Raw genomic sequence first — 19,044 nt, forward strand, 5'->3', positions numbered from 1 at the left:
TGGCTCCATCTCTGTGGTATCTGGGAACTACACTGCAGACAAGCTTTGTTTCTGTAAGGACTGCTGGGCATACAGATTTTTACAGTCTCATCATGTTGGCACCAGGTTGTATCGATATGCATCATCACCGCATCGGTACAGACAAAAGATTCCCAGGCACATTCTGCATCTAAAAGGTCCCGGACACAAAACCACAGCCAATCGCTGATGCACATATGTGGGCATTTTAGTGCTACATTCAGTTCTGAGAATGTTGAGTGGGCAGGGGAGAGAGCTGCCCCACGGATGGAGCCAATCCGGGAGATGAATCCCTGGATTGCTCCACTGCCGTCCCGGGCCTGGGGGAGCGCAGCTGCTCTCTCCAGAGAAATCAGCGTCCTCAACGCAAACAAGCTTTGCAGAGCCATGGAGAAAACAAACCTTAACTGAGATAATTAAAATAGCTGCTTATTTTGGAAGAGTTGCTGCATTACTTGCAACACAGGCAATTAATCTCACTGATAATGCATTGTAAACTGCCCCTCGGTTTCTCCAGTGCTTACAAGAGAAACACGCTAAGCTTTCTCCAGTTGTATTTAATGAAGGGTGGTGGTGAATATTTGGGAAGGGGGGGAGGAGGGAAGGAGTTGGGAGGCAGCTGCCTGTTTATTTGCCATGTTAAAACAGATAAACACACTATGAAATGTAACCCCTTTTTATTTATTGAATAAACAACAATGCCACTGTTCGTACCATCAGAGAGCAGTAAGTCACCAAGGCAGTGAAAGCCAAGGGGCATGTATGTGTGCATAATCATGCAGGAGCACCGGCTGATTTTGTTTTACCTTTTCCGGAGCCGGGAACTGCAGGTGATTTACTTCCAAAGGTGTGATCAAAGGAACTGTCTGAAAACCATCTTCGTTGGATGGTTGTTTGTTGTTCTTGTCGTTCAAATTACTCCCCAGCTTCACCATTCTTGGACCTTGTTTTCCAGACCTAAAACCAGCAAGATGATCAATGTCACAGGGGGAGCGGGAAGGGGAGGATTCCTGCCTCACCCTGCTCCGTTCGACTTGGCGTAGTGGTTACCGGGGCTTTTCCACCTGGGCGTCTGAACACACCACAAACACACCACGACTCCACACACACACATTTGGACGTGCCTTATGCAGATACCCCACCATTATGCAGACACCCTTAAACTCCCCATTGTGTGCCCAACACCCCGACGTAGCCAACGGCATCCCCCAAACCTCCATGGGGATGGAGCATGTCACCCACTGGCCCCACAGCTGCCTTTGACACCCGCCCCCCCCCCATTCTGTTTGCAGCCCCCTGAGGGCGCACAGCCCCTGCCTTGCCAGCCCCACACCCGGGGGTTGAGTCCCCTTCTCCCAGCTCCGCAGGGTGGATGCTGGGGGGGCCGCTCCCGCGCCCCTACTTACTGCAAACCACGCGGTCACCGGCGGCGTCTCGGCTCGGCGCGGGAGGTTCGGAGGCTGCCGTTACCGTGTGCCTGCGGGCCGGGCGCGGTGCTGAAGGGACAGCGCTGCGCCCTGCGCTCGGCTGCGGCTCCGCAAGCGCGACTGAGGGCGGGCGCGGGCGGCAGCTCCCCCCCTCCGCCTCCCGCCGCCGCCGCCCGCCCGCAGCGCGGCCTCGGGCACCCCCTGGCGTCCCCGCCGCGCACGGCCGCGCACCCCGGCGGGCGGCGGCGCCCCCTGCAGGCCGCGAGTGGGGCGGGCGGCGGCGCTGAGGGCGCTGCAGGGAATGGGGGTCTCCGGGTGAATTCAGCTTGATTCGGGTTTAGGCATGGAATCTGCCTCCGGAGCTTGCAACCGGGCATCTCCTGCAGGACCTAAATATACTCCTAAAAGGCGTGAACTGTTTCCACACTAAAGCCTTTCTGAGCTCACTTGTGAAAATTCATTTAAACACAGCAAAGGAATGTGTTGGTACGAGCCTGGTCCTGGTGCAGCGGGTCAGCGTCTAGAGCAAGAAGTGACATGGGGCAGGGGTTAGAAATGAGGCAGCTGAAACTACCTGCTGCTGACATCACCTCACACGGCCCGTTAAAGAGCCTGGGTTTAATGCTTGGTTGGAATTTTCTGTATCACACGTTAAGGCCAAACTTCAACAGTGAATTTCATCCAAGAGAGTTCTTTGGTTTTAAGAATAAGGTTCTGTTATATATGAAACTTAACTGGGAATAACTTTTGCTCAGAGCGTTAAAAATTGTTGGCAGGTAGCTTTTTGATGTCCTCAGAACCATCTGAAAAAAAAAATAAATCAATCACATCATAAGGTTTTAGGAGTTCGTATTCAGGAAATTCAGGAAAGATTTCTTAAGCTGAGTAGGAGAAAGTCACCTCAGAACCCATTCATCAGAGGCATGTTCAGCTCAAGATTCAACAAAACTTTAATGGTAACTGCAACTTCAGGTTGCTGCAGACTAGACCAGAAATAGATTCCTACAAAGAAAGCTGGCAGGTTGCATCCTAGCTCTAAAGATCTGAAGAAGCACGTAAAAAATACTCACTAAAGATTATTAAATTACTACAACTTAAAGGTTTAGTATTGTAGTAATACCAGAAATTGACCCTTGACACAAATATATATATATGCATCTGTGCAAATATATAGCAAGTTATAAGCCCAGCAAAGTCCTTTTCTCGTGCTCCATGCAGAGATGAATGTCACTGTGATGTGTTGGCTCAGGATGATAATTAGGACTTTCATAATGTGGTGGCTGCAAGAAAATCCCCAAGCACAGCCTTCACAAACGATGACAAAAGCCCAGTCTTGTCCCAGACATTGCCAACTTGGTAGATGCAGAGCCAAAGCCTGCAGGAGTACTGCACCAGGCTCCTGCCAGAGCCAGTGAATGACACTTTCCTGTGTCTCAGTTTGGGCCCGTTGTTCCTTGCCCTGTCACCAGGCACTGCTGAGCAGAGCCTGTCTCTGAGCCTCTTCCAGGCTGAACAATCCCAACTTCATCAGCTTCTCCCCAAGTGACAGGTGCTCCAAGCAAGAAAGTGCGATTGCAGCAACTCTTTCCCGAACTTCCAATACATTACAGATTCTATCACCTGAAATTATTTGACCATCCAAAAAGATTCAGAGACTCTATGGTTATCTCCCACTGAACGCATATATCTGAACTACTCTAGCTCCTCTGTCAGCAAAATGGCTATTTTCAACTGAATGTCTAGGAAATGTTATTAAAAAATACAAAGGGAATATTGCATTGTAACTCCATAGAAATGGCATTGGGGTTTTCCACCTTTATCTGGTAATTACCAAGGGACAAGAGAATGCTTTGTTGAAAAGCAAAATGATGCCTTTTATAGCTTGCAAATGCATTCCGTGATCTGAAAACAAAATCATTTTCATGCACATCTACATTGGCAGTGAATATCCTGCTAGCCAAAATACTACCTTAGCGAGGACTAGGCAGATCCTCTGACTTAAGAGATGTCTGAAGCAACTTGACAAACACACTGACGTTAAATCTCCAGAATCACTTGTGCAAACCCATGGGAAGTGTGGTGACACAGTGAAAAATAAGGTTGCAAATAAGGTTATCTGCTTGCTCAGCATGTCTACTCACTTGAACACACCGATACATTTGCAGAGTTTAATATATTGACTTTAGTTGGTTATACTTGAATACTCTTCAGAATAACACAGCATAGAGGCAGCGAGGTGAATCCCATTCCTTTTTGTGCATTATTACCACTGTAAAATACATTTCATGTAGCTGCAAATCTAGTGATAAGTAAACAGAACTAAACTCTGCTGGAGATATTCCATATAACCTAGAGAACACAGCTCGACGCTGCCAGCACTTGAGCACTGGTAGATAGAGCCACTTTTTCACTAGAAGTCTTTCAGTTGTGAGTACCACCTGCAAGACCCTGTGCTAAGTGAATAGATGCTGCTTTTACCTTATGACTTTTCTATGTAGAAACACATTTTAAACGTCTTTCAGTGGCACCATCTGAAGATTTTTACAGGGTGGTGGAGGGAGATGTGCAGAGAGATACTGAATCTCTCAAAGCCCTTCTTGGCATTGTATCCATTAACCTCCATTTCTGCCATGAGACTGAAGTATCCGTGTAACTACCTGGGGTCACTGTGCTGCATTTCAGTTTGGAAATACCTCTTTGCAAAATGCCACTTTCACAAACCAACAAATTACTAGGAGTAAATTTACACAGCAGGATGTTTTTTATAGAAAAACAGATGCCTAAAATTGCCAGTAATATCCTAAAAGTGAATATTCTCTAGGGACAACATTAAAGCAAACCTAACTGAAGATGAGAAACCAAAGAATAATACACTGATTTTCTTACGGAGCAAATACAAACTCTGAAACATCCACCCACACAGAGCAGTTCAGTGACAGGCAGTAAGACAAAGCAGCAATATGAGCAACATGGGACTCAGGAGGAATAAACAATACATTTCTTCTGTCAACAAGAATATATGCCTCCTTCTATTTTTTTAATAAGTCTCCCACAGTATGTTAATGTATTGGGTTTACATGGCAAGGTTTTGCTAGCAGGGGGCTACCAAAGAAGCTGCTAGAAGCTTCCCCTATGTCTGACAGAGGTAATGTCAAGACAGACACACTGCTGACCAAGCTCAAGCCCATCATGGCGGTAGAGCCTCTGTGATCACATATTTAAGAAAGGGGAAAAATGGCTGTGCAACAGCAGTCAGAAGAGTTAAAATATGTGAGACCAGCAGCTCTGGAGACACCAAGGTCAGTGAAGAAAGAGGGGGATGAGGTGCTCCAGGTGCTAGAGCAGAGATTCCCCTGCAGCCTGTGGTGAAGATTATGGTGAGGCAGGCTCCTGCAGCACATGGAGGTCCATGGTGGAGTGGATATCCACCTGCAGGCCTTGGAAAGGACCCACACTGCAGCAGTTCATGAAGAACTGTCCCACGGGGGAGACCCCAAGCTGGAGCAGGGGAAGAGAATGTGGAGTCTTTCCCTGAGGAGGAAGGAACGGCAGAGACAAGGTGTGATGAACTGACCACTACCCGAACTGACCATTACCCTCATTCCCTGTCCCCTGCACCACTGAGAGAGAGGTGGTAGAGAAAATCAGGAATAAAGTTAAGCCTGGGAAGAAGGGAGGGGTGGGGGAGAAGGTAATTTAAGATTTAGGTTTTCTTTCTTATTATCCCACTCTGATTTGATTGGTAATAAATTAAATTAATTTTCCCCAAGTCAAATGTATTTTGCCCATGATGGTAACTGGTGAGTGATCTCTCCCTGCCCTTATTTCATCCTGCAATCCTTTTGTTATATTTTCTCTCCCCTGTCCAGCTGAGGAGGAGGGTGATGGGGCAGCTTGAACGGGCACCCGGTGTTCAGCCGGGGTCAACCCACCACAATTATTTTCTAGCTCCAGTTAAACAAATCAGAGCAGAATCATTGTTTTTACTATGTGTTTGCACTGCAAATTACTAGCTCTTGTTATGAGGCATAATATTTGCAATAGGGCTTGGGTATAACATTTCTCTGTAGTGTAAATTCTGCAACTTGTAAACAAAATGTCAGTTACAGAGTAGTTCAACCTCTACACTTCAAGCCTGAACATATAAATCAACTGAACATATAAATCAACATCTCTTTAATGTTAATGAGCATTATTTTACTTACTTGCTCCTTGATCTGTGAAATTCTTATGCTCACTGCCTCTCTTCATAAAATACATTTCATTTCCTGCGCACCATGCACTTTTCCCTATAGTTTTCTTGCTCATTATTATGATAAGTAATATAATTTTTTTCTGTTTTCATATATTCAGAAGATGGGATCAGGCTTTCAATTAAAGTATTTGGAAACATGTGAACAGGCAGTAGGAATTGCTAAGAAAAAAAACTACAAAACCCAAAGGCACAAAGTGAGGACAGTCTCGGAAAATCAGACAAGTCACAGTAGTCAAGATAGGGCAATGTTAGGAGTAACATCATCCACCTCTAATTCTTCTACCAAAGCATCACTTTTGTTTCTCAAACACTCACATTAATTCTTTTCAAAATTAGACTAACACAACAATAAAAACCAGTGCAGAATCTCAGGAGACAGTTTAGGCAAAACCCAACCCTGATCTGAGTCTTGTGACATAACAAATATATAGGCAGAATTCAGATCTGTGTTTTCCTGGAGAAAACACCATGATGTGGATGGAAAGTAACATTTATACAGAGCACATCAACATGAGAATTTCACAACCTCAACCTAAACCCAAAGTATGGGACCATTGCTGCTAAAATTCTCTGAGGGAAATGCAGACCTGTAGAGATTATAAAAGGACAATTCCCTGTTCCCTGACCATGCTCCAAACCACTTCTCACTGCTCATCTCCTGTTGTTTTGCTCAGTCTAGGACAACAGAGTCAAGTGAGGTGGGCATTTATCTTCTTTTCCTTAGGAGATTACCCCACAGACAAATTAACACCATAGTCAAGAATTTTTACCCTCCATGTAGTTGAAGGTATTTAAAATACCAAGAGGTGTAAAACATGATTGTGTACATTTTAAGTTGGGGTTAACCACTTGTAGTCATCGCTGTGGAGGAGCTCATCCATTATACAGAATTACGTTGGTGCCACAGACTTCTTGTCACACACACATTCAGAACAAGAAAATAAGCATAGAGCAGAACAGGAAAAAAAAAAAAATCCATACAAGAGATTACAAAGATCCTGGAAGAGAAGGAGCATTTGTCAGTGCCTGAGTGAACCTTCTGCATAGCTCTTTTAATCTGCCTGTTTCTCGCCTATGCAAGAATGCCAGGCGTGCAATAAATTTCACACGTTCACAGCATAAATATATCCTTGCCATGACCTCTGGGACACTACACAAATCAGACATGTTCCCAAGCAGCCCAGCAACATCCACAGTTTAATCCGATGAGACACACATGTGGGTTCACAATTTAGAGAAGGAAGAAGAAATCCTCTCATTAATCTGCTCCATACCTACAGCACAGAAAACACAAGACAGCCCATTCAAGAGGTACCACAGTCAATGGGAAGTGAAAGTACTCAGCATCTTTCAGGAGGTATTCTACCTCTCTCAGGATCAAGGAATACTCCATTTCTTCCTTAGGGGCCTTCATATCTTTTGCTTCTAATAAAATGAAACTGCAGCTACCCACATTGATTTTCACTAGCTACAAGGCAGGCAGAAATGCTCAAATGTGATTTTTTCAGACGGCCTTGATGCTGTCACTAACAAGTGAGCAACTTCCTGTGAATATTTATTAAAAATTCACTGTGGCCTTAATAGACTTCAATAAATTTTGCTCTTTTCCCCTGCTACTTCAATTTGCTGGAAAGCCTGTAATGTTAAAACCATCAAAGTATGGCTGCTTTGGTTTACATGCAAATTGCAATCATCGTCGTTACATAAGTGGTTATGCAATGAAAATATACATAATATGCAAACCCGCCCATGTCACTGAGAATTATTTACAAGAGCTATAAATCAAGGTTGCATCCTGTTTTGGTTTACATTTAAGGACCTACTGCATACAAAATGTCATATATGCCCAAAATTTGCTTACAGTCACTGCACCCAAAAAAAGCCAACAGAATTGAACTGCCTGCTGAAGGCTATTCTTTAGTCAAAGTCCATGCAAAATTGTATTAGAAACTTTGAAATTAAAACGTGAACATTGACTACCAGAGAAGGCCCTAAAGACAAAGACATTTACTCAATGTAAATGTCCAGTGAAGGCAAAGGTCACCTCAATATAGATATACTTTCCTGAAATCTGACCATGTAAAAAACTCCACATCCTGTTCTAAAGGTTTGCTTAAGAGCTGAAATCTTTTCCTGGGAGGAATCAGCAATGAAATATTACTAACCTTGGTGATTAATTATGTTGTAATGGTCAAGTTATGATAACCTCACAGGACTGTAGAACCTCTTCTGTTAGGGCAGAGCAGTCTGATTCATCACATTACCAGGGCAGATCAGGCATGAGCAGAAGAGCTGCATGGCAAGCTAAGCCTTCAATTTGCAGGAAATGATGTTTTATCTGAATTGGTGGCTTTGGTCCAAATCAATCAGGGAAAAAACTCTTTTGAAAATGTCTACAAACTGGAAATTCCGAGAAAGGTCACTTCAGAAACATCAAACCACTTCCAAAACACAGATCCCAAGTTCCCAGTCCTGTGGCTGATCAGTGACATGATCTCTGGCAATGGCAATGGCATCTGCGAACACCAGCTCAACACAGTAGCTGTGGGAGCTCACAAAAAAACCTGGGGCTCCAGTGCAGCCTTGATGCTGTGGGCTATCCCAGGAAGCCTGTCCAAAGTCACAGCTTCATGTTAGGGAATGCAGGAGCTCCAGCAGTCCAGCCTCAGCCAAGACTCATCACTTCCAGACATGGATTGCAAAATGGAGCTTCCAGGATATTCCTGTTTTTAGCTTTACAGCAGGTTGGAAGTGGTAGCCCAAGACCACTGGCTGTAGTATCAAGCCCTCAAGCCCTAGACAGTCCTCAGTGCCATTGGACAGGCGACTCCATGACAGAGGTGGTTGCATTGCCTGGGATGACCTACCAAGAAATGCCCTAGGAACAAGGAGAGCTCAATTTGGCAAGAACACCAAATGGGATAACTCCAATCAAAACATTTCAGGGCCAGAAGATGTGTTATTTCCAGCTAAACTTTGTTTCACCAATAAATCTGTAGCATGGAACAGAAATATAAAACTCAAAGGCCTTACTCTCCAGTGCTTGCCCTCATACAGATTCATTTGTATTTATGAAACACAGTACAAAAAAGCACTTATTCAGACCAACTTTAAGATCTTGAGACAAGAAGCTGACACTATTATTTATGGGTACCAAGAATTCAGCAGCAATGCCTCCAGCTACTCTGTGTGCTCTGGCTGCTCCCTCCCACTTCTACACCACAAGGTACCTCCTCAGATCTCTTGGCAACTGTTCACAGGGTTGAGATGAAAAATTTTCAAATTTTTGGAATAAGATAGAGTTTTTGTTCTGTATAGAAAGGCAAATAATGTACTGAGAACAAGGCAAAGCAAAGACAAAGTGTGACCTCTATATTTGCACATCTGCTTCAGTTCACACTCCAAGTGAGATTTGTTATTAAAAACTTCAGGTAACTGATATGCATTTTGAAGAATGTGAAAGAACAACACTGCTTCCCAGGAAGCACAGCAGGACAGTGTAACACTTGCTTTTGGTTCTGCACTGATAATTCAGGACTTCAGAGGAGGATCAGTTGTTTGCGGAATCTCAAGTATATGATCTAGTGCCCTGAGGTTCCCTGATTTATTTATGACTCCTTTTAACAAAGAGAGATTAAATCAAGTTTTCCTGTAGAAACCAATCCCTTTTTTTCTTGTTGAATGTGTTTGTTATCAGATCACAGAAGCATATTTTAATGCAACACTACAACTACTTTTTCATCTGCAGTATACACTTAGATGGCTATATGACTTAAAGAAAAGAATACATTACTTGCAGGAGTCTGAGCAGATGGTGATGGTGTATGTGTCAGCTACTCTGGTTTGTATATCTTGGGCAAGGTTCCTTAGACTCTTTTTTCAGCATTTTAACTTCTCTGACTACCCTGGTTCACAACAGAGCCTTTGAAACTTGGTTACTATAGTAGAAAGCTAGGCTTCATCACCCAAAGAGTTAGAAATTGAACCTGAATCAGCATGTATCTTTTTGTCCCCATGCACTGGCTTGGGCATTCTGGCCCAAGGTGATTTGAAATGTAAGAGTCTTTTCAAAGTACTGCCAACTGAAAGTTCTTTTCTGTTAGTAGATCCCAACCAAGTAATTCTATCACCACCACCACAGGGGTTCTGGGAAAGAGGCTGCTGGCTCTTACCTGTGGCTTCACACGTGTTGTAGGGTGAGAAATCATTGCTGCTCACCAGCCTCTGCTCCGGACACAAACTACATTCTGGAGTGAGCGAGAAGTGAGGTGAAAGCAGAACAGAGACATGCTAGACAAGGTCTAAGACAAGTAGGCAAGAAGATAGAATTGCTGGGATTAATAAGGAAGGCACTAGTTACTTCTTTCTCCTGATTAGCAGGGTATTAACAGGCATAAAACCATACAGCAACGCCTGGCCCTTCCCCTGAAATCACACCTGCATGAAAACAGAGCAGCACAGCATGTAAGTCCAGGCTATGCTGAATCCCCACAAAATCTAGAAAAGCCAGCAAGGCGAAGCAATGCTGGGGCAAGACTATTGCACCTCAGTGGTCCCTGAACACAAAGGGGGAGCTGGCACTCTTCCATTCCCACATGTGTACCAACAATGCATCCAATCTGTTTTCCTGGGCCAAAGCTTTCCCTTGCACCTTCTGGTCATTTACACATATGCAGCAAGCAGGTAAAATACTACCAGGTAGCCCTGGCAGCTACTGACAACCAGCCTATACAGACTTTTCACATTGTAAGAGGTATGTGGACAAGAATGGTCTAAGGCTATATTTATCTTTAATAATGCTTCCTTTTAAGATGATTTAGCATAGTCCCACAGATAGGTCTATATTTATCCAGGGGACCTTGGCGAGTTGGCTGAATTCCATTCAGAGATTTAGGTTAATGCATCTCATCTATCCTGTAAAAATAGCAATCATGCACCTGGAAGCAAAGCTTGGTTTCCAGGCCCCTTTACCTATGCCAGTAAAGGTACCAACTGCAGGTGCAGTTTACAAGAAAAGAGACATTACAGCAACAACTCCACAATTTACAACCCAGGATTATGAATTAAATATTCCCCATGAAAACATTTCATTCACAAAGCTGTGGGAAGAGGGAGATCATCTCATTTAGTACCAAAAAAAGAAAAACAAACCAAAAAAAACACCCAAACTTCTGACTCCAAACATGTATTTTGAGAATACGAAAGAATGATGACATTTTTGCTATGCCAGAAAAATGATCACATCTTGATTGATTATTTTGCTTTCTCACTTCCTTTTCCAAGCTGAAATGTCAACTATTTTAAGTAAAATCAGAATATTCTCAACCACAAACCAGAAAAAGAAACCTTGATGCCAGAGCTGTCATCAAAAAGGCACATTCCAGTTATATACTTGCAGTTTTACTATTGAGAAAACAAAGATGAAACCCTTCCAAATGCTTTGCTGCTTAATGACACAATCACTAGCATATTATTAAAGCTCAACACTCTGACATCCCAGTCATTATATCGGCGAACACTAAGACATTATGCAATGAGAAAACAATCCTTTTATTGAAACCAAGGATGTCTAATTGTGACAGGTGAATGTTTTAGCTACAGAGATGAAATCCATACACATACTATTTTTATGCAATGCTCATGTTCCATTTACACAATTTGCTAGTTTAAAAGGCTTTTACAGTCAATCAAGAGTTCAAGTATGAAACTTCATAACATATGAAAATTATATTGTGTTACTGAAGTCATCTAGACAAACAATACTTTCTGATTATGATGATATCATTATGTGCTTCACGATGAACAGCAAGACAGAAAACATTCACCTGGCTTCATATTCAAAGTAGCTGCTGAGATTCATGTATAAATGGATGAATGAACAGAAGGGTAATTGTGTATTATTTTAATATAATAAAGTCAAATTTATTCAAATTGGTAAGAAAAAAATGTGTTTCTTTGTATGTTGTGTGGAGTTCTGCCTTACTGAATTTGTGTTTGCTTATGATTCTGACAAGCTGCAAAAAGTAGATATAAATACCGTCAATGCTAAATTGTATCTCTATTCTTTTGCAAGCAAACTGTCACAATATTATGCTCATTGCAAAGCTTTTGAAAACTAATAGCTAAGTGAAACACTCGACTTAATGACTTGACATAAATATCTTGCAACAGAACTGTTTAAGCCATTGTAAAAACAAATCTCTTAAACAGTAGAAGCACATGCACCACACAAACAGGGAACCTGTGTGCACTGAAATCTCTCACAGCCTTGCCACTGACTTCAGTAAGAACTAGATCAAAGTAAAAACTTTCACTACTTTTATATTTCCTTTTGGATTGAGTCTTCCTTCCTTTAATTTCTTACTATACCCAGCCAAAGATGCACTCCTCCTAGAGAAAAAAGGTGAAAAAAGTGAAATGGTGCATTCCCTTTAATGTTAAGAAGTCAAATATAAAGCATGCCAAACAAATACTCTATTCAGATTCCTGAGGTTTTACTTTGGACCCTCACAGAAAGGCTTGGCTCAATAAAAAGGCAAACTCCACCTCCCAGCCTTGGCAATTGCCACAGCCCTTTCTGGTGAGGACAGAGCTGTTCTACTTTCCAAATACGACTGAAATCTTGAAAACATTTGAGCCCAATGTCAGGAATACTGAAATATACAACCAGTGCTTATTGATAACACTAAACAATATCAGTGTGTCTTTAGAATGTGGTTATTTTGTTTAAGCTTGCTTGGCAACTAATGCTCTACATACATACCCTGTCCAGGGAGGATGGCTCATTCTGTGAACTTTGGCTCATATCATTGCCTGTGGGAAAATATTATGTGAAGACACATCATCATTTTCGGTCACACCAAATCTAATCTTAATTGCAACATTCCAAGGAGTAAATAGGTAGTATTAGAATTCAAACAGATCTTCATTTTCTCAAGAAAAATATTTATGAAGGCAATAAAATGCAGAATGAATTTTTTTAACTTTATTAATCTAGTTTAAATAAAAAAGAGAAAAATGAACCCTGTTTACTCAGATTTGTTGATCTTTATCTAAATGCCTGCTAGAATTATTCTATTTGCTTTTTGTTGAATGAAAAATTCGGACCAATAGAAGACTTATCTCCTTGATTTGATGTTTTATAACACCTGCTAATTAGAAAGAAGGTATTAGAATTGGTGGTTTTCACCTAAATAGAGCTTAATAGCAGATTCTCAAAGCTTCTGAAAAGTGAGGTACAATTACAGTTGAGCATAGAGTAAAAGTTGGGAAGGAGGGATTGGTTGGGTTGGGCTTTTTTAAGTCACTGGAAATTACATATAAAGATAATGTTCTCCCTTCAGATGACAAAGAGAAATTAGTATTTGAAAAGAGAACGGGCCTTGTCCAGAAAGACAAGCTTGACAAAGCAGCCTGTTGCATATCTATAACAAACAGAAAGCAGATTAGCAGCCATTATGCTGAGATGGTAACTCTACCAAGGATATTCTATATCAACAGAAAATTGGGGTGGGGGTTTAACAATAACTTGCAATTTTGGAAGCAATCACCTATTATAGATTTCTACTTCTTTTTCCTTGTCTCTTTTTCTTGAAAGCAAGCAAACAAAAATCCTGGAAGACTTTTATTTTTCTTCATTTATCCTACATACACATTGATATATATGTCCTACATATACATCCAACATACACATTAATAGCTACTCAGAAAAACTTCTGCAGTGAGCTAAGCTGTAAGAGAAAGTATGTGGAAGCTGCTAGATCAAAACCTTTAGATTTGATAGAGAAGCAGAGTGTTACAGTGGCTTCTGCAGCAGGCTTATAGCAGAAAAATCCCTAAAACACTACTGATCTTGAAGACGCACCCCCAGCACCAAACTCCTCCTGGCTAGCAGGAAAGGGTGAGTCAGGAGGAAGGGTGCCCATGCCTAATGCTGTGTAATTCTTACATATCACAGGTACTCATACAGGCAAATAATCACTCACTCTATTATTGTGATACTGTGAGGGTGGTGAGGCACTGGAACAGGTTGCCCAGAGAAACTGTGAATGTCCCATTCCCTGGAAATGTTCATGGCCAGGTTGGACAGGGCTTGGAGCAACCTGGTCTACTGGAAGATGTCCCTGCCCATAGTAAGGGGATTGGAACTGGATCGTCTTTTAAGGTCCCTCTGACCCAAACCATTCTGTGATTACTGCAAACAAACAAATGAGCAGTAACATGGATGAAGCATGCACCAATATTGAAGTGGACAGCATTTTAAATGATGGCAAAAATAAGAGAATAAGGATTATCAGAGCCAAAAACCAGTTTCTATATGAGGAGAGATTTAGTAGACTGGAACTTCTCAGCATAGAAATATGACAGAGGCCAATGGAATCTTGATTGGCTTAAAGAATATGAATAGTACATAATTAATACCCGGCATCTCATAATACCAGCATTAATGAGGAGTTGGTTTTAAGACAAACAGAAGTTCTTTTCCACATAATGCAGAATATTTGCAGAATATATGCAGAATATGTTGCTGCAGTGTACTGTGGAATTTCTTTTAGTATTCCAGTAACATCCACTGCAGGTCATAGGGTACCTTCACAGGGACAGATTTCTGTTTTGAACCAGAATTGCAATTCTTCTGTTCTCATGAAAAAAAACATTTTGAGGGAGTATTTTCTTGTCACACACGTGGAAATCTAATCAGTGTGACACATACAACATTCAACAAAAAATAAGATACTGGCAACAATGGGTGTACTTCTCTGCATGTACTCCAACATGTGGAAAACTTCCATCAACAAAAATGTAAGCTGAAGTGTTGTGGGTGAATATGCCATTTTTAACTTGCCTAGTAACTCTTCATGGATTAGTATATTCTTTTTCCTAAAAACTCACCAGACAGTGAAGCCAGAAATTCCAATTACATTTGTAAGCATGTACTGCATTATCTGCAATTGTGCAGCAACTACAATGTCTCTAATTGAAGTTGGCTCAACGTAGAGCATCAGTTTTAATTCCTGAGTCATTTTCCAGTAATGAAATAGCTGTATTCAGGGCACAGTGTGAGAACATGTTTGATGGTTATGTTAAATTGTGCTACAGCTACCTTTGGGGAGCATGTAATTGCATGAAACCAACCACTATTTTCCTATGTGAAAAAAAACAAGTTATTATTCATAAAAGTACTGCCTTAGACACATGTGTGAATAGTAGTTTAATTATATTTTTTATGTGTTCAGAAAAACTAGCAGATATTTTATGTTCATGTCTTCTTTAACATTAGTCTGCAGCAGCAAAAACACCTGCCATCCTTCCTCCAAATTAATACATACAAGAACCTCAATGAAACACAAGGTTTTTTCAGATATGGCTAGAAATGTCTGAAGTATGCAATGAATCCCATAATTTGTGAGCTGTAAAACCTACTACTCAAAACAAACAGCTGAATGGGCCTTAAACCTAGAGATCTTAAGTCAACAGCTTGCGATAATAGTTTGTCTTCTCTTGTAAAGGAAACCATTATCAGTTCATTGCCTACCTTCTCCATTAAACTGTTTGCAAGTCAAGAGTCGACTTCTGAACTCTTCATTTTCTGCAAGCATTTTTGAAATGACTTTCCAGACCTTAGGCCAGACTTTAGACTGAAAGATAAAACTGAACTTTCTCAGTGAAGCACACAAAAAGTTTGCATTAAACCATTTATAGGGCAGAACTTTGAATTCTCCAGCATGATTTTGAAGTCCAGCTGTTTTTTTGCTGAGGATTGAGAAGGGGGAGCTGTGGAGTAGGGATATATATGGGGGATATACTGAAAGAATCATCTCTATTTAAAAATCAAAAGACGTAAATTTCTCCATGATTTTCCACAAGATCTCCTCCTGTCTTGTCTGAAACTCTTGTTTATCCAGGACTTGTGAAGTGCCCTTCTAGATAAGAACATCTTAAAAAACCTGTGTAGAGCCATTAAACTCTCCTCAAAGTCATCCAAAATGAAGGGGGAGTAAGGGGGGGGGGGGATACGAAGATTGCTTATTTTTCCAGGAGCAAAACTTTCCATGTAATCCTTCAACAACACTGTAATTCAGACCCCATGCTCAGATTCCAGAATAGCAATGGCCTTGCCTATTTCATATCAAATCCATATTCATCTGTTTTATAGATGTTGATGGCCTTTATTTTAGAGGCATAAAGGTCTGTCTATAATGGGTACATTTCAGACTTGTGCACTGAAAATATTAAATTGGAACTATTGATGAAGGCATTCAGACAGAGAGGCAGACTAACAAATGTAAATGACTGATAATATGCTAACGTTATGACTTTTACTAGACCCTATCCATGAAACTAGTTTAAATCTAAAGATAATTCCTTTCCCATGGACATTTATTGCTCAAACATAATACATAATACATATTCCTCATTCTTTTTGAAGACTATTTAATGTACTAGAAGAGTGATATTATAGTATGTTATTAGTTGTTCCCCTGAAGTCAGTAGTACTTTGCTGTTTTTAAATCAAGTATCTGTGACGTTACTATATTATTGTCTAGCTGATTACTTGTACTTCAAGCATTGCAAAATCTCCTAATGACTTACTGTTTTAATAAAGGTGTCTTTTAAAATGTCAAGCATTTGTTGAACTACTGAACAGGAACAGAAATACATTTGTGAATCAGAAAGTAATTTTGAATTGCTACTAGTATGGTGTTATTACCTCTCATTCTTGCCTTCACTTATTTGTAACCTGTAGGGTTTCTTTGCTTAAAACATAAAAAGAAGAGGAGCTGCAGAGCTTTCCTCAGCTGGGTTTGACCCAGCAAGGTGTGCAGCACCCTGGCCCAAATCCAGCAAAGCATTTCAGTACAGGCATTAAGTCAACAGCACACTCTCATTTTTCAAGGTAAGCACACACTTAAGTGCTTTATTGAATGAGAGCCAGAATTTTAAAACCTCCAGAGAGGGAAAATAACACCATTTTTCTTTTCTGTAAGTAAGGTTTTCAGTAACAGACTACCAATTCAATCTTTTAATCTCCTTCATGCTCTCACATAGACAGAATAAGCAGGAAGCAATTTTCTCAAATGCAAAGGCAGCTAATTCAGCTCTCATATTTTATACCTTTTGCTTCTTTCGTTTAATTACTTTATCAACATTTCTTGAAGGGAAGGGGAAGTTGAAGGTGTCAGCCTTGGCCTCTTGAAGGTCACCTAGGAAGAGAGTTTAGAAAGCATATTGTGTGTGAGTGTTTACAACATATTCCTGAGGAAGCTGTAGATCTTCCAGAGGGATACTTTTTTTCTGGTCCCAGCAGGTTACAGGATATCAGACCTTTCATTGTGTTAACTATCACCTTGCTTATTTTCTCCATTATACTGTGGGGAAAGTGGGTGTCTCAAACTCCACAAAACAGATTTCAAAACTGTACAGCAACCAGAAATTAAAACAGCAGGTTTCTGGGCAATACAAACTAGCATTTAATCACCTCTTTTTACCCTTCCTATGGCAGCTACTAAAATTCTGCCTGGGCTTTAAGAGGAGGTGAGTAGACTGAGGCAAGAAATCAAACAAAGCACTAAAAAACAGAAGCAAGAAGGACAGGTTGATCTTGTGGACTCAAACCAAACATAGAAGGAGGAAGGACTCGGGTGAGTTCCAGCTACCCAAGTAGCTGCTAGACAGGCATGGCATGAGCTGAGGAAAAGGGTGACCCATGTGGGGATGTTGAACAAGGTCACAGCCATGGGCTCATCACTTGCCACAGCAAGACTTCAGGCAAACCAGCTTCCTCCAGGGCAGCACAGCCTCACCACCAGGTGTCCAAGGCAGCCACAGAGCTCTTGAGTTACCCACAATCACAGGCTGCCTCTGAGCTACGGGTTAGCATCACTTAGATAATAACCCTCAGAATTGGTGCTTTTAATTGCAGACTAATGCAACATTTCACTTTGCCATCTTCAGAAAAATGGCTTTTAGGAGGAGGGAAAAAAAAAATAGAAGAAAATGAAAACATCTCAAGAGCAATGTTAACAAAACTCAGGCCCACCCTAACCGTGTCACCCTTCACTTCCAGCTCACATCTCAGCTTCTTCTGCAGAAGCCAGGTCATGTTCCCCATTTTCACCCATTTCATCCCATGCAGCAGAGCTGTTTCATAATGGATCACAGACAGTGGAAAACTGCCTACTTTTGTTGCTCACTTTTATAAAAAAAGGCACCCACACCCATGCCCATCCCAACTTTCTTTGGTTCCAGCCACAAAGAAAGAACATTAAGAAACATCTTTGAACTGTCACAGCAGCAAGGGGCCCAGCAGCACAGCGGCTCTCTGGTTAGGTGGGAATCTCCTGAGGAGAGGCAGGAAAGATCCCAAAGTTCAGTGTGAAATACAGCAGCCCTGTTGGACGTACCTTAATTCTGGCCTTATCGCTTCCACAGGGAAGGACGGGGAAGGCTGTACTGCAGGCAGCCACCTCACCTCACCTCATCTCACCTCACAGGATGGAGACACTGTAGCTGGACAGCATTAAGAGTTTGGGGCAAAATATAGCATTTTTCACTCATGTAAAAGTTTAACACCATGCTCCTCCTCCTGCCTCAGTACCAGTCTAATTGTACCAGGCGTAACAAGAAAAACATTGTGCCACCTTCAGCCCTCAGTGTGCACAGTCTCTGCCTGAGGGAAGAACCCAGTGAGACAGTATCATCAGCCATGCACCACACCGAAATAAACCATTTCCCACCCAAAAAGAAGACATGGTGCTGGCTCTGCCCTCCCGCGCCAGGGGCTCAGAGGTTCCAGGGTCCCGCTCCACATACCGTGAGGGTGGCTGACAGGCTCCTCCACACCACAGCTCCCCACCGCCTGCCTCCTGCCACCTGCAGCAGGCCCAGGGCTGGTCTTGTGCCCAGGCAGCAGGGCAGCCCTCTGTCTCCTGGCCTTCCCTCTGGGGCTCAGCTTGGAAATCAGGGACCCATCCCGGCCTGGCTCAGCCTCCGGGCAGCTGCTGCCATAGCGGATGACAGAGCCACAGCGGTGGGAGCCGAAGCTGTTGACATAGACGAGCGGCACACGCGGCCTCCCCTGGCTGCGGCCGGGCGCCATGTGTGGCAGGGCAGGGTGGCGGCGAGGCCCCGCTGAGGGGAGACAGGGGCTCTGAGGCGCGCGTGGTGGCTGCTGCACTGTGAGGAGCACTGTGGCGGCGGCCCCTTCCTCTGTGCAGGCACAGAGGGGACCTGCAGAGCTCCCATCCTGACCTATCCTGTCTGATTAGGGTTTGGTGCAGAGTATGCGGCCTGAAGTCATATATTGATCTACTTCATGCAAGTTATTGATGAAGCGATATAGGG

The 19,044-nt window shown here is 42.3% G+C and overlaps 2 protein-coding genes across 2 annotated transcripts in view; both read right to left on the reverse strand.

Moving 5' to 3' along the window:
- Positions 1 to 1,602, reverse strand: part of NSG2 (neuronal vesicle trafficking associated 2) — a 36,366-nt gene extending 34,764 nt beyond the window's left edge. Inside the window, exons 1-2 of the mRNA XM_062607728.1 lie at positions 1,425 to 1,602; positions 825 to 975 (exon numbers count right to left, since the gene is read on the reverse strand). Coding sequence (XP_062463712.1) covers positions 825 to 953 — 129 coding nt within the window. The 5' untranslated portion in view covers positions 954 to 975; positions 1,425 to 1,602. The remainder of the gene's footprint in view (positions 1 to 824; positions 976 to 1,424) is intronic.
- An 8,530-nt stretch (positions 1,603 to 10,132) lies between these two features.
- Positions 10,133 to 18,831, reverse strand: CUNH5orf47 (chromosome unknown C5orf47 homolog). Its single transcript, XM_062607670.1, has 5 exons — positions 18,514 to 18,831; positions 16,816 to 16,904; positions 15,236 to 15,338; positions 12,464 to 12,513; positions 10,133 to 12,090 (listed from the first exon to the last, which is right to left on the reverse strand). The coding sequence occupies exons 1-5, from the start codon at positions 18,797 to 18,799 to the stop codon at positions 12,064 to 12,066; spliced, it is 555 nt and encodes a 184-aa protein (XP_062463654.1). The 5' UTR covers positions 18,800 to 18,831; the 3' UTR covers positions 10,133 to 12,063.
- Positions 18,832 to 19,044: the final 213 nt, after the last annotated feature.

This window comes from Pezoporus occidentalis, unplaced genomic scaffold, assembly GCF_034315485.1.
Source record: "Pezoporus occidentalis ecotype Australia unplaced genomic scaffold, CSIRO_AGI_Poc_V1 ctg124, whole genome shotgun sequence".
NCBI classification, from domain to species: Eukaryota; Metazoa; Chordata; class Aves; order Psittaciformes; family Psittacidae; genus Pezoporus; species Pezoporus occidentalis.